The 15,458-nt window shown below is 52.8% G+C and overlaps 1 protein-coding gene across 2 annotated transcripts in view; it reads left to right on the top strand.

The window, feature by feature from the left end:
• CAPN9 (calpain 9) overlaps positions 1 to 15,458 on the top strand; it is a 41,555-nt gene that overhangs the window by 3,992 nt on the left and 22,105 nt on the right. The window contains exons 2-9 of one of the 2 annotated variants that reach the window (XM_001927215.4): positions 1,807 to 1,876; positions 4,835 to 4,953; positions 6,030 to 6,163; positions 9,019 to 9,187; positions 10,393 to 10,476; positions 12,627 to 12,712; positions 13,540 to 13,617; positions 14,801 to 14,961. In XM_001927215.4, the coding sequence (XP_001927250.2) occupies positions 1,807 to 1,876; positions 4,835 to 4,953; positions 6,030 to 6,163; positions 9,019 to 9,187; positions 10,393 to 10,476; positions 12,627 to 12,712; positions 13,540 to 13,617; positions 14,801 to 14,961 (901 nt within the window). The remainder of the gene's footprint in view (positions 1 to 1,806; positions 1,877 to 4,834; positions 4,954 to 6,029; positions 6,164 to 9,018; positions 9,188 to 10,392; positions 10,477 to 12,626; positions 12,713 to 13,539; positions 13,618 to 14,800; positions 14,962 to 15,458) is intronic. The other variant, XM_021073119.1, reaches the window with a different exon arrangement.

Genomic DNA, 15,458 nt, shown 5'->3' with positions numbered 1-15,458 from the left:
TGCTCTTCAGGGCTACACTTGCAGCATATAGAAGTTCCCAGGCAAGGGGTCAAATTGGAGCTGCAGCTGCCAGCCTACACCACAGCCACAGCAATGCAGGATCCAAGCCGCGTCTACAACCTACACTGCAGCTCACGGCAACACAAGATCTTTAACCTGCTGAGCAGGGCCAGGGATGGAACTTCCATCCTCATGGATGTTTTCAGGTTCGTTACCGCTGAGCCACAATGGGAACTCCCTGTTGGGATATTTTTAAATGAATGAACCCATGGCTGGCACACCTTGGAGGCTGCAAAGAGAACCCTGTCATTTTACACCTTGGTTCTTTGTCCTGGGAATTCCTCCTACCTCTTCCTCTGACCCTTTAGCACCCAGACCAGGGATGAAGCAGGGTCCTAGGGTTGGAGAAAAATAGTTCAGGACAAAGCCTTCCCCAGGCATCCACCCAGAGTCAGTGGGGAGGGGTAGCCTCCAGTCCTGGTCTCTGGAAATAGGGGGGAGATTCCCCTTGCATCAGATCCAGTTCAACTGAGGGGTGTCCCTGTGCACAGACACCCCCAACCACTTCTCTTGATTTGCGATTCCCCTCCCTGGAGGGCCACCTGATGCCCCTCAGTTCCCAGGTCACCAAGGTGCCCTCCCTGATCGCTGCTGCCAAAACACCCCACCCCCACCATCACTCTGTCCTGGCACTTGTCCCTCCTGAACTGGTACATCTGTTCACTTGTTCGGGATCTCTCCCCAGTATTCAGCAGGGAATTTCTCTCTCTTGCTTTTTGCTATAGTCTCCTGCCAGGAATGCAGCCTGGTGCCTCAACAAAGGGAAAGAAGAGGAGTTCCCTGGTGGTGCAGTGGGCTAAGGATCCAGCGTTGTCACTGCTGGGGGTTCGATCTCTGACCCTGGAACTTTCGCGTGCCATAGGGGCAACTGAAAAAAAAATGGAAAGAAGATATGAATTTTATATAATTGCTTTCAAACACTTTTTGCTTCATATATCATCCCTCTATATTTTCTATATATTATTATATTACATACACCTGCATGATTGTGTGTCATTTAATAGGATACATAACGTACTGTGATCAAACAATATAACAGATATATGCACATATTCTCTCACATATAGATAGAAGAAAGAGGAGTTCCTGTTGTGGCTCAGCAGGTTAAGAACCTGCCATAGTATCCATGAGGATGCAGGTTCGATCCCTGGTCTCGCTCCGCAGATTAAGGACCCTGTATTGCTGTGGCTGTGGTGTAGGCCGGCAGCTGTACCTCTGATTCAACCCCTAGACTGGGAACTTCCATATGCCTTGGGTGCAGCCATAAAAGGGGGAAAAAAAGAAGAAAGAAGCTAGAGGCAGTTGAGCAGAACCTTGTGCCTAATCCTGGGCACTGGCCTGCAGTGTGTGAATTACTTCATTCTGGGAGGAGGAGCTTGAAGCCCAGAAGCCTAAGGCTCCTAAGTGTGGAGGTGGGACTTGAACCCACAGCCCTGGCTCCTAGTTGAGGCCCCAAGCGATAGTGTGAAGGCTCAGAGCGTGGTTCCTTGTGCAGCCGCGGGTGGGGTCTATCTGGCCAGAGGGTGGCCTGGGGGGGCTGCTCAGAAGGCAGGACCTCCCCCCAGCACAGGTCAAAGGGGAATAGAGTCATGGTCTTTCACCTCCTCTCATTCCTTCCTGGGAAAAATCAAGTATAGGAAAAAAGCCCCCTGCTCCGACAGAGGAGAGGGACCCTGGGCCTCCTCCATCCTGCAGACTCACCACAGGCGGGGCTCACTCTAATAAAGCTCACTCTCCTTCCTCCAGGAAATAGTGAAAAACCCAGAATTCATCCTTGGAGGGGCCACAAGGACGGATATTTGCCAGGGGGAGCTTGGTAAGTACGAGGGGAGGGGATGGGGTTGGACACACCATGCCATGGAGTCAGCAGGAGCCACACCAGGTCCCTGAAAACCCTCGGGAGCAAGGCTGGGGCAACCTCACAGCTACCCCCCTCTGCCTCCTCCCTCCTCCCCGGTCTGCAGGTCCGATCTCCCAGCCCCTTGCACCCTTGTTCTTGGGATGGAGGGTGGGGCAGTGGCGTATGTGGCCGTGGTCTGGGCTCACAGCCCAGGAGTTTACAGAGAACAGAAATCGCCGGTGTCCGGCCTGGCTCTCCTACACCGTGACCATGAGGAGGCTAACACTTGCACAGATTAACTTCGTCACCTGCCAGCCCTCACCTAAGCACATATTGCCCCATTTCATCTTCCCAACTGCCCTCCCTCCCAATTGCACAGGTGAGAAACCACGTCTAAAGGAAGCTAAGTAACTCACCCAAATCACAGGAGTGATGCATGAGCAGGGTCCGGACTTGCTCTCAACCATCAGGCCACCCAGCCTCCTGGGGGCTCATGCTCTGGGGAGCCCCTCACTTGCGCGCACACACACGCACCACAACCACCACCTCAACAAACCAATCCCCTTCCTGCAATTGACTTGAGAGTGCCCCCGAGCCAGGTAAACTGGGTCCCACATTTTAGGATTTAGTCCAAAATTGGGCTGGGTTTACCTTTTCTATCTATGAAGAGAGAGAGAGGGAGAAATATCTTAAAAAATAGCAGGGAAGCAATCTCACTCATAGCCAAGGGATCTGTTGGTCAAAGTGGGCCGTGCAGGACCCTCGGTGCTGTGTGATCAAGCTCCCCGATACACAGAACCTGAAGCCACAAACCCAACATCAAGATGACAGCTGGCAGCAGAGATGGGGGACACGAGAGATCGCAGAGGGAGATGATGCAATTATACATTCTGAACAGAACTTGACCTTCCTAAAAGGTCAGCTTGGCCTTCATTTACCGAGGCCTATCCTCCAGGGGCATCTGCCTGTCCCTCCCTTCGATTCTCCTCTCGTTTCTCCGTTTCTCTGCCTGCCTCTTCCCCTGCCTGCCCTCCTCGCAGGCCCCTTCCATTTTCAATAGAGAATCATGCCACAGGCTCCTTTGTTTCTCACAGTTTGTGTTTGTCACAGAGGTGTAGTCATGTATCTGGAATCACAACCTCACATTTAACCCTGGCTGAGGGTTAATTATAAACGTTACTTTGGAACCCTTCTATTCCCTCCAATACTGTTTGGACCACATGTGGTTCTTTTGGAAGGATCACCATCAAATGGCCCTGCCACCCAAATCAAGAACCAGAACGACACCACATGGTCGCCAGCTCCTTGCCCATTAGTGGCTGCTTGATGCCACCATCCATCTAGCTGACAGACAAACTGAACCACAAGGGTTCAGGCCTAGGCGCAGAGCTGGGGTGGCCCATCCTACCCATCGACTCCCGCCCAGCAGAGACAAACCCCGCTTGTTTTCCCCTTTGGTTTGAATTGTGGAAATAACGTTGGCTTCTGAATCGCCCTCTTCAAATGCTCAAAGAATTTCTGGCTGAATAGACATGAGGTGCTGTACGCTCAGCCCAGGAGAAGAAGCACAGTCCCCTATGTTGGCCATGTCAGAACCTGGAGAAGAGGCTGGGGATCAGCCTCCAGAAGCAGGGGGTCACTTCATCCAAGTCAGGCCGGCCCTGGCCACCTGAGAACCAAAAGCTACCTGGCAGGCCCATGGTCAAGTTTGCAGAACAAATGGACCTGAGAGCCTCCAGCCCCTGTCCCTTCCCCTCTGCCCCTTCCCGAAGCCAGGCTCCAAAGAGCAACTGACGACTCCTCCCAGGAAAGCCAGAAGCAGAGGGACTCCAGAGCAGCTTTCATGCTGTCCAGCCCTCTGAAAGTCTCTTGCCCACAACAACAACCAGAGGCGGTCAGGGGACGGTGCCCCAAGTCCAGTGGCCACAGTACTTCCCAGAAACATGAACTCCGAGGGGACCAAGCTGAGTGGTGGGGGGACAGGCTTCAGAGTCGCATTGGCAGCAGTGTTAAATGCCGAAAATGAACCAATCTGGGGTAAATGGGAAAGGTCCCGCCCTGTCGGTTAACTGAACACTTCCAGGTCACTGCCCATGCGTATGTCGTGGGCAGCACCTAAACACATGCTCCACACAGGCAGATGGAGGCAGTGGGACTCGGGTAGGACACAGATAAAGTACCATCTGGTTTTTGACCTCACTTCGGTGTTTTCCTCTCATTGCATGTTGTTGACACGAAGACACTTCTGGAAGACTCAGATCAGTCAACACATCCTGAAAATGCAAGATAATTGAAAACCAATACCCACTGAGCTGCCTTTATCTGTAACCAAACTGAGTCTGGGTTGGGAGGAGGCATCAGTCCCCAAAATGTCCCCTCCAGGCACCATGGGGCTATCTCTGATGCTTGCCCGAGTGCTGCAGACCGGCTTGGGTACAGCTATGTGGTGGCTGCTACCCAGCCCGGCTGACGCCACCATCTGCACCCCATAAGGGAAGGCTCTGGGATCTCACAGCCCTGATGTTTAAGGGAACGAACTCATGTCTGAAACACAAGCAAGCATATCCTGTAACACTGCCATGACGATGGCAGCCGGTTATGATAAACTGGGGAGGAGAAGAGCCAGGAAGGGAGGCAGAAGGGAGGCCAGAGGTATTTGCTGCTATTCTATCCAATTTTTTTTTTTTTATGGCAATGCTGGAACCTTTAACCCACTGCACTGGGCTGGGGACCAAACCCACACCTCTACAGAGACCCAAGCCACTGCAGTCAGATTCTTAACCCTCCACACCACAGTGGGAACTCTACGTCCATTTCTTAAAATGCAGAAAAATTGTGGCCACATCTGGAATGCCCCACACCCACTCTGGTCTCGCGTTTTTCCATTTCTTGTGAATCTGCGGCCAAAACTGATTTCTGGCTTTCATCTTGCAGGGGACTGCTGGCTCTTGGCTGCCATTGCCTCCCTTACACTTAATGAAAAAGCACTGGCTCGCGTTGTCCCCCACAACCAAAGCTTTGGCCCCGGTTATGCTGGGATATTCCATTTCCAGGTAAGGGGGGACTCTGGCCAGTGGACTGACCTCTTAGGGGCCCAGTGTGACGCCTCTCCAGCTGCCTGGCAGTCCTGGAAGGAAGCACCCCTGTCTGGAAGAAAGCTAGTCCCAACCACATGCAAACCACACTAGGTCGTGGAATAACCCTGGAGGCACCAGGAGAGCCTTGCGGACATTCTGCAGTGCACGCTCTCAGGACCTTCACGCGAGAGCTGCCTTGGCAAATCTGGAGGTCCATTTGTTAGAGGTTTTAGTATTTGGAATTTTTTGGAAGTTAAGCATACATGGTCTAAAATGATTATACCCCTTGGGAACTGGATTGTGTCTCATAAACTAAAACACTCTCCTTACTGAAGCCCACCCTCCTCTGTCTCCTGCTTCTTCCCTTTTATTTCTCTGGCCAATTGGATGAGAAGGAGCACACACACAAGTGCACACACACATATACATGCACAGCACGCACCTGTGCAAACACAAACGCTCAGTTGCACGCACGTGTGCAATTATGGGCACACACCCACGCACAGATGCACCCTCATGTGCAAACACACAGGTCATATGGGCACACACACTTAGAAGCACATACATGTGAGGGTGTAAGAACACGCATTCGGGCACGTATGTGGGGTCACGCGCCTCTTGCGTGTGCACATCTGGCATGTGCCCACTTCAGCCTCTCTCTGTCTTGGAGGCTCCGCCTCCGGGCAAGGAGGTAACATCCGGGTCAGAAGTCAGATCAGGGGAGGGGGAGGCCCGGCTGTGAGCGGAGCGCCTGGTGCCCCATCCGAGCCGCACCGGAAGAGCTGATTGAAGGCTGAGGAGGGTGCACGGGGGACCCCATTCTGCGTGCTCAGACTTCGGGGAGACACGGAGCCTTCAGCCACTGTCCCTGCTGAGCCAGCTGGGCTCTGGGTCCAGGTGGAGGAAAACCCGTGAGTGGTTCTCCTGGCACACAGGGCAGCCTGGTCCGGAGGCGGGGGAGGCTGAGGGGTCACCATCTCGGGGGCGCGGGGGTGGGTGGGGGGAGGCTGGCCGTCTGCATGACCCCCCACAGCCCGCCTCCCACGCTACAGTTCTGGCAGCACAGCGAGTGGCTGGATGTGGTGATCGACGACCGGCTGCCCACCTTCAGAGACCGCCTTGTCTTCCTGCACTCGGCCGACCACAACGAGTTCTGGAGCGCCCTGCTGGAGAAAGCCTACGCCAAGTGAGTGCCCTCGCTGCGGCCCCGGTCCCAGGAAACCACCTCTGCCGCCCCACCCAACCCCGGGCCTGTGCCTAGAGTAGAGCTGCTGCGCAGCGTGGGACCGAGGGTCTGGGTGTCCAGGTGCAGCTCCCCACGGCCCATCTGCTGGGGCTTGGACAGGGATGTGGTGGAAAAAGAGTAGCTAGAACAGTTTTCCTCTCGTGGCCTAGCTGTGCCCATCCTTGAGCATGATGGTGACACGTGTCCCCTTTCTTCCCCTGGGTCCCAAACCTGGCTTTTGGAAGAGCTGGGAGGGTAAGCAGAGGGAAATTCCAGATGCATGGACACACATATGGATTCTTAACCACATGGATATCCATACATGACTTTCCCCTGCTTTAGAATGTGTCTTCTTTTATTTTAAATTTTTAAAAAATTTTTTGCCTTTTTTTAGGGCCACATCCATGGCATATGGAAGTTCTGAGGCTAGGGGTCGAATCAGAGCTACAGCTGCCTGTCTACACCACAGCCACAGCAACACCAGATCTGAGCCGCGCCTGGGACTGACACCACAGCTCATGGCAACACCGGATCCTTAACTCACTGAGCGAGGCCAGGGATTGAACCTGTATCCTCATGGATACTAGTTGGGTTCATTTCTGCTGGACCACAATGGGAACTCCTACTTTTTAAAAAAGGTGTAGTAAACTGTATCATGGTAACCGTTTTCACTATAGAGTTCAGTGGCATTAAGTACATTCACGTTGTACAACCATCACCACCAGCCACCTCCAGAACTGTTTCATTTTGCAAAACTGAAACGCTACACCCAGGAAACACTAACTCCCCACCCCTTCCCCTGCCCCTGGCAGCCACCCCTCTGCTCTCTATCCCCATGTCCTTGACTAGCCCAAGAAACTCCAAAGTAGAAATGAGATGGCCAATTTCAGTCACTCAGCTGTCAGCCGCAGTTCCCTCGTCAGTGAGAAGCCACAGCAGCCTGATTTCTGTGCTCAGAGGTCAGCACAGCTCCCTGGGGAGTCCCCCTGGGCTGAGCCATGGGAACCCTGTCCTCAGAAGCCAGGACCAGGAGGGATGGTCATGCTTCCACCCCCAGGTCAGGCAGACAAGTGGCAAAATGATGTGAAAGCAAACAGGAATTAAATGGACCCAGAAATTCATCAGCACAGGATTAAAACCATCAAAGACGGGCCAGAGGTGACTGCCCTGCCCCCTGCCCCGCACCCCGGGTCTGTGCAAACACCCTCAGTGCCACCAGATGGGCTTGAGGTAGGCAAAGGAGTGCTTCCTTCCAGGCACAGCCCTGGCTCTTTGGGTCGCTGAGTGGCCCCATCCAGACACCTCAGGGGACCCTCTCCAGGGCCACCTAGGCAGTGGGTCTGGGCCGGGCTTTCTTCTTGGAGAGCCCAGCCCAGGGCATTCCTCCCCCTGCAGCTGTGCAAAGGCTTAGGCTGGAGCTCCAGCCAGTGGGACTCAATGGGTAAGCCCTATGCCTCAGAGGGAAGAGTAAAAGAATAGGTTTCCTAAGAAGAAAATCTTTGGTGTTTTTGTTTTTTAAAGAGGCTCAAAGTGATGGGAGAGGCCCATAGGTCACTGATGTGGCTTGGATCTGGTGTTGCCATGGTTGCGGTGTAGGCCAGCAGCTGCAAGCTCCAATTCCACCCCTAATCTGGGAACTTCCCTATACTGCAAGTGCGGCTATAAATATAAAAATAAAATAGGAGTTCCCATTGTGGCACAGTGGGTTAAGAATTGGACTGCAGTGGGTCAAGTTGCTGCAGAGACTTGGGTTCATTCCCTGGCCCTGAGCAGTGGGTTAAAAGACCTGGCATTGTTTTGTTGGCACAGCTGGGGCTCAGATTCAGTCCTTGGCTAGGGGACTTCCATATACCATGGGTGAAGCCATAATAAAATAAAATAATATAGTGATTTTTTTATAACTTCAAGAAGATTTTCTTTCTTTCTTTCTTTCTTTCTTTTTTTTTTTTTTTTTTGTCTTTTCTAGGGCTGCACCCACGGCATATGGAGGTTCCCAGGCTAGGGGTCGAATTGGAGCTGTAGCCGCCGGCCTATGCCGGAGCCACAGCAACCCAGGACCCTAGCCGCATCTGCAACCTACGCCACAGCTCACAGCAACACCAGATCCTTAACCCACTAAGCAAGGCCAGGGATCGAACCCGCAACCTCATGGTTCCTAGTTGGATTCGTTAACCACTGAGCCATGACGGGAACTCCTCAGGAAGATTTTCATATAAATACTTTTTGGTTGTTGTTAGGCCACATTTCAGTTATCAGGGGAGACAATGTGGCCATAGAAAGGGAAAAAAAATCATGTTAATAAAAGAGAGGACTGTGAGAAGAGGGCTGGGGTGCGTGGGACCAGAAAGCACAAAAAATCTGTCCAGCCCCCTCTCAGTCTAATACGGTGACCAGCTTCGTGCCGAGGCCCTGTTCCACGTGACGAGGGTGGGGGGGCTCTTTAAACCTCACAGCAGACCTAAGGGAGGAGCACAGCCCCCTTCTGCAAGTTAAGGAACTGAACACTGAGTGATGTGGCCCTAAATCACTCAGCATGTACGTGGGGAGCCGGGACTTGAACCTGCAGCCATTCAGGGACCAGAGTCCATACTCCTTACCACCACAGGGCACTGCCCCTCTCACCGAATTCCCAGCATCTCTCGTGTCTTCAGAGCTCCAGGTAAACCCCATCCCTACTTCCCATCTCGGTCCACAACCCCCAGGCAGGGCCAGCCACAAGGTCTTAGAAAAGCTGGACAAACTCTGGCTGAGGAGCGCCACCTGGTGGCCACTTTGATTCCTGCAGCGGTGTCCAGGTTTTCTTGTCGACCCCGCAGGCTGAACGGGAGCTACGAGGCCCTGAAGGGGGGCAGTGCCATCGAGGCCATGGAAGACTTCACTGGGGGTGTGGCAGAGACCTTCACGACCAAAGAGGCTCCAGGGAACTTCTATGAGATTCTAGAGAAGGCCTTGACGAGGGGCTCGCTGGTGGGCTGCTCCATTGATGTAAGTTTCTGGCTTCTCTGCATCCAGGCACTGTCTTAGGAAAGAGGTTTGGGTCAGAGCCCAAGCTGCACACAGAAGGACCATAGACTGGGGGAGAGGGCAACATTTATTTTAATTAGGACAAAAATTTGTACTTAATGTTTTTCATGTTAGGAAGGTAAGACATACTTGTTGTATCAGCTGGAACAATCTCGAGATTATACATAGGAGGAAAATTCTGTCTCCCTCTCCCAGCCCACCCCATGTCACTTGGCACGTGCCCTTCATAGCTCGCTCCTTGCTCATAGAATATGCACACACGTACATGCTCAAAGGGATGGTTTGGCTGATTTTACTGTCTGGAATCTTACCCTACTTTTCCTTCTTCTCCTCCTCCTCCCCCTCCCCTTTTTTTCCCCCTGCCCCCTGCCCCCTCCTCCCCCTCCCCTGCTTCTTCTTCTCCTTCTTTTTCCTCTTCGTCTCCTCCTCCTTCTCCTCCTTCTTCTTTTCCTCTTTTCCTCTTTTGACCACACCTGGAAGTTCCCAGGCTAGGGATCAAATCCAAGTCACATCTGTGACCCACACGCCAGCTGTGGCAATGCCCACCCCCCAACCCACAGCACCAGACTGGGAATCGAACCAGCAGTGCCACAGAAACAAGCCAGATCGTTAACCAACTGCACCACAGGAGGAATTCCATTTTTTTCACTTTCTATCATGAAAAAGTATATCCATGGATAGAGATCAAACAGTATTTTTTCCCAATTTCTTTATGCATACAAACACACGCGTTTAATTTTACCTCATTTATGCTTTGAAACCAATTCAAGTTTTCTGTGTTCCTCTTGGATTCATCTTGGGAATTAATCCTCATTGCTAGTGAATTACCCATTTCCTCTGTGTTTTCAAGTTTGTGACGTGGAATTGCACGAAGTATTGTTATATGCTTCTTACTGCCTCTGGGATCTCTGTCTCTTGCTATTGCTACGGGGTGGGAATGATGAAATTCGGATGACACCCAAGCTGGGCATGAGGGTCCTCCATCCTGGGAAGAGGCTGGGAATGGCCTATGTCACTGCCAGCCACTAGGGGTGTCCTCTGTACCCTTTTTATGCACCCAGGCACAGGGCCTGCCCCTGGGAGGCAGGGGGCTGGGCCAGGCCCGGAGCAGGGATTGGCCAGGTGGGAAAGCTTTGCCTTAGAACATGGCCCTTTCTGTGTTTTAGATCAGAAATGCTGCAGAGTCTGAAGCCCGGACGCCTTTTGGCCTCATTAAGGGTCATGCCTACACAGTGACAGGGGTGGACCAGGTAGGCCACATGGACCTCTGTTGACAGGACACAGGGATAGACCTGGAGAAGCCACTGAGTGCATTACAGTTTAACCTGCACTTTCAGCCATGACGGAGGATGTCACATCCGCAGAAGAAAGGCTGGAATTCAAAACAGCAAACGGAGAGAGACTCGTGAGGACCTTGCTCAGCAGGGGCCAGAACCTGGTCTTGGTTTTCTCTGTTCTGTTCTTTTCTGCCCCAGTTCCACAGCAGTCCTGTGATAGTCAGGGTTCTCCAGAGAAACCGAACCGCTAGGCTAGAGCTATACACAAAGAGATTTATGAGTCTCCCAGGACCGTGGAGGCTGAGACCTCCTGTAATCTGCCATCTGTACACAGGAGCCACTGCTGTAGTTCCAGCCCAAGTCCGAAAGCCTGAGAACCAGGAGAACCAATAAGTCCCAAGCCAGAAGCAGAAGAGGCCCAAAGCCCCAGCTCAGCCGTCAGGCAGTGGGCTAGCTGGACCTTCACCTGATTAGACGGGGCCCACCCACTCTGGGGCAGGCCCTCTGCTTGGCTCATCTACCCATTCGGATTCTCATCTCAGCTAGAAACGCCTTCACAGACACACCCAAGATAATGCATAACTAAATATCTGGGCACTCTATGGCTCAGTCAAACTGACCCATAAAATAAACCAGTACAAGTCCTGTTCTCTGCAGCTATAGGCCAGGGTGGAACTGATCCCTGTGACCCTACACAGCCCCACTCTGACTTCTAGTGAGTGTTTGGGTGGGAGGAGGGCTCTGGAAGGATGCACAGAAAAGAGGAGGGAAGATGTGAGATGAAAGAGGAAGAGGGGAACCAAGGCTTGTGCCCTCACAGGGTCAAGTTCAGTGGAGCCCAAGGGTCTGCCCTTTTCCCTTGGTCCATCCCTTGGACGAGCGTCAAACCCATAGGTGGAGGACCCAGGCATCTCCAGTCTCCTCCTAGCGCTGCCAGGTTTTGAGCAACACACGCCACATGAGCAGGCAGCACAGGGTGCAGAGGGAGCCCGTCTACCCCTCCCCACTTCGTCCATGGTTTTCTCCTCACGCCTCCCTGTCCACATGCACCTTGCAGTCACTCATCTGAGCAGGCATGCAGTTCCTAACATCCGACCTTCTGAATGTTATTCCAAGTGACAGCAGAAACCTCCCCATCACCTGACTCTCTGTTCAACTGCGTTTGCTTCCTCTCCACCTGTAGGGATTTCACCTCCCTGCACGTTTCAGTGAATGAGCCTCTTACACGGTAAACTTGGGTTCTGGACGGGTTCTAACAACAGGTTCTTTTTACACATGAAAAGGACAATTTGGAAATTTCTTCTGGTTCAGCGGGTTAAGGATCCAGCATTGTCACCGCAGTGGCTCAGGTTGCTGCTGTGGCGCAGATTCGGTCCCTGGCCCAGAACTTCCATGTGCCTTGGGTGTGACTAAAAAAGATGACTTAGAAGTGAGTTTTGTTGATTAATGTAGTTTGGGGGTGGGGAGGCTGCACCCGCAGCATATGGAAATTCCCAGGCTAGGGTCAAATCCGAGCCACATCTTCGACTTACACCACAGCTCATGGCAACACCGGATCCTTAGCCCACTGAGTGAAACCAGGGATCGAACCTGCATCCTCATGGATACTAGTTGGGTTCATTACTGCTGAGCCACAACAGGAGCTCCTGATTGGTGTAGTTTAAATTCCCAGCTTGTGCGTCTCTTTTGATCATTTATCTGGGAGTAAGATGCTAAGGGTGAGGGAGGCTCAGTGTTAAATCCCTGGGCTGTGCCAGGTGCTAAAGATACACGATAAATTAGGCCTGGCCCCTGCCTCTGGGACATGCAGCCTAGAGAGGAAGCTCACCATGCGAAGATTGGCGTGGACTCACTTCTAGTTAGTTATAGTTGGACTTTATTTCCCAGATGTAGCATAACCATTCTGGGTGATCATTCTACCATCACTGATACAAGTTCAGCAGGGATTAGAAAATTCTGAGAAATTTTAGAGAAAATTCCATAAAGAATGGCTGCATTCTGACATGTCTTTAGTGTGCCATAGTCATGAGGACTTTGGAAAAGCTGCCACAGTAGAGAGGAACCACCCTGGGCTCACGGATGGATTTCTCAGCTCACGTCTCCCCAATGTTCTTCTCTTGTAGGTAAACATCCGAGGCCAGAAAGTCGAGCTCATCAGAGTCCGGAATCCTTGGGGCCAGGTCGAGTGGACCGGGTCCTGGAGCGACAGGTCAGCCCTGGCGCTGGCCCCCTGGCCCGTGTCACCACCTTGGGGACCATGGGTATAGGGCCAGGGCTGGCATGTGTGCCTGTGCAGGGGGACCATCTGCCTGTGGCTCTGTCCTGGCTCCTGTTCAGGGCTTCACGTCTACCCTCGGGCCCTCCCTGTACCCAGACGTGAAGGCCCAGAGGCTCTGCAGCTCACACTGAGTGTCTGCATTGCCTTCCATGATGCTGTGAGGGCCTTATCCCAGTTACAAAGAGCTGCAGGGGCTGTGGGCATGTATGTATGCATATATGTGTGTGCACATGTGTGTGTCTATATATGTGAATGTGTATGAGTTAGTGTGTGTGTGTGTGCATGTGTGTGTTTTTGTCTGTATGTCAGTATGTGTGTGTGCATGTGTGCACATGTATATGTTTGTGTCTGTGTATGCATGTGCGTGTGTGTGTCCACATGAGTGTATGCATGTGTTTGTGCGCATGTGTGTGCACACACGCACACATGCACACTCACACTTGAGAGCGTTTTGGGTCTGGGGGTGGTGGTGACAAGTACTCTGGTGTGAGAATCCCTGACACAAGCGGGTCTCTAGAGGGCTCTCTCCTGTCTCCCTGTTCAAGTTCAACTCCTGGTTAATCCCCCATGGAGGAGGGTTCAGTGGTCCCCTAGGCCTTTTTCCATCAGCTGCACCTGGAAATGTCCTTTCCCAGCAGGATCTCCATGGCCCAGCACATTTTCAGGGCCCTGTCAGGGTCTGTTCCCAACACAGTGAGGACGCTGGTCCTAGGGAGGCACTGTCTAACCCTGTGCCTAATGTGGCTGTGTCCCCCTAGCTCCTCTGAGTGGCGCTCCGTTGGCCCAGCTGAGCAGAAGCGCCTGTGTCACACGGCTCTGGACGACGGGGAGTTTTGGTGGGTGCTTGTCTTGTTCCTTCTGTGTCACCCTGTCACAGACATGTGTGTCCCACTGCCATTGGGTGTAAGAAACACTGCTTTCCTTCTTCTCATTTACATTATTTTATTGGTAAATAAATACATCTGTCTCCAATCTGTTATATTGACCCCATTTGGCAGAGAATTTAAGGTCACATTTGAGGAGGCTCACCCCACTCCAGATCTCAGGGGAGTTAGTGTGATCCAGAAAACACGGGGCTGAGCCCCTTGCCTCTGGCCCAGCCCCCTCCTCTGAGCACGTGACTCCAAAGTCAGGCGACTGTGATGCCCCAGGTCCCCTCTCTCCATCCCCGGCCCCTGAAAGCAGCTGAATGAGAGCATCGAGAAGTACAGACCCAAGTGAGCAGCAGACAGTTCTCACCTTGAGTTGCTGGAGGCCTGAATCTAACCAAAAACTTTCATGGGGAGTTCCCGTCGTGGCGCAGTGGTTAACGAATCCGACTAGGAACCATGAGGTTGCGGGTTCGGTCCCTGCCCTTGCTCAGTGGGTTAACGATCCGGCGTTGCCGTGAGCTGTGGTGTAGGCTGCAGACGCGGCTCGGATCCCACGTTGCTGTGGCTCTGGCGTAGGCCGGTGGCTACAGCTCCGATTCAACCCCTAGCCTGGGAACCTCCATATGCTGCGGGAGTGGCCCAAGAAATAGCAACAACAGCAACAGCAACAACAAAAGACAAAAAGACAAAAAAAAAAAAAAACCTTTCATGGGCCTTCGTCTCTAGAAGCTTTTTTCAGCCTCATCTCTTCCCATGGGGGCCCGCCCCACCAGAAAGACCACAGATCCCTGGCTCCCAGCTCTTTTCCCTTCCACGTGCCTGAACCAGGCAGTTCTTGCCTGAACACATCTCTTCCTTTTAACACCTCAGCGGCCTTGACATGTGGAAGTTCCCAGGCCAGGGATCGAACGTGTGCCACAGCTGTGACTTGAGCCACAGCAGTGACAAAGCCAGATACTCAACCTGCTGAGCCACCAGGGGACTCCTAGCCTTACCTTTCGGTATGTCTTTTCTGTCTCCCCACACCTGAGGCCTCCCTGCTGCTTGAAGAGGGAGCAGGCACTTGCAGTTTGCCAGCTGAGCAAATGAAGGTATAGATAGCGTGTCGTCACCGTCTCCCCCTTGCTGTGTCTCTGCTTTGCTGCAGGATGGCATTCAGGGACTTCCGGGCCCACTTTGACAAGGTGGAGGTCTGCAATCTCACCCCTGATGCCCTGGAGGAGGATGCTGTCCACAAGTGGGAGGTGACAGTCCATCAGGGAAGCTGGGTGCGGGGCTCCACGGCTGGCGGCTGCCGCAACTTCCTGGGTTGGTAGCCTGCCCATCACTCCCTCTGTCGCCTCCAAGTGTCTGGTTCAGTTGTTGGACGTCTGTGAATCAGGGCCAGGGCCCTCGAGAAAGGGACGATAGCAGGATTTCAGGGGTGACTGAGAAAAGAGGGCTGCAGAGAGTGGGCGCAAAGTTGGATGAGAACTGCTCGGGCAGGCTTCTTAGGTCATTCTCCTTGACAAGTAGTAGAAAACGTGGCTCATGCTCAGTTATCAATGAAAAGGATGTGTTTTCCTCCGTAACAGGAAAGTTTAGAGAAATATGGCATCAGGCAAGGTTCCATCAGCCCGTTTGTTTGCCATTGTCTGTCCTGCCCTCTTCCCTCTGGTGACTTCATCCTCGTCTGGCTTTCTCTGTAGTCACAGGAGGGGTGCCAGCTGCACCCTGAGCCCTCACTCCCATGCACTGCAAGAGCTCCTATGGGTCGTTAAACAAGAGTCACCCATGTTCTTTAAATCGGGAGCTCTTGGAGCCGA

The sequence above is a fragment of the Sus scrofa genome, chromosome 14 (genome assembly GCF_000003025.6).
Source record: "Sus scrofa isolate TJ Tabasco breed Duroc chromosome 14, Sscrofa11.1, whole genome shotgun sequence".
Taxonomy (NCBI): Eukaryota; Metazoa; Chordata; class Mammalia; order Artiodactyla; family Suidae; genus Sus; species Sus scrofa.
Note: the sequence above shows the minus strand (reverse complement) of the source record. Positions and strands in the feature narration are given on the sequence as shown.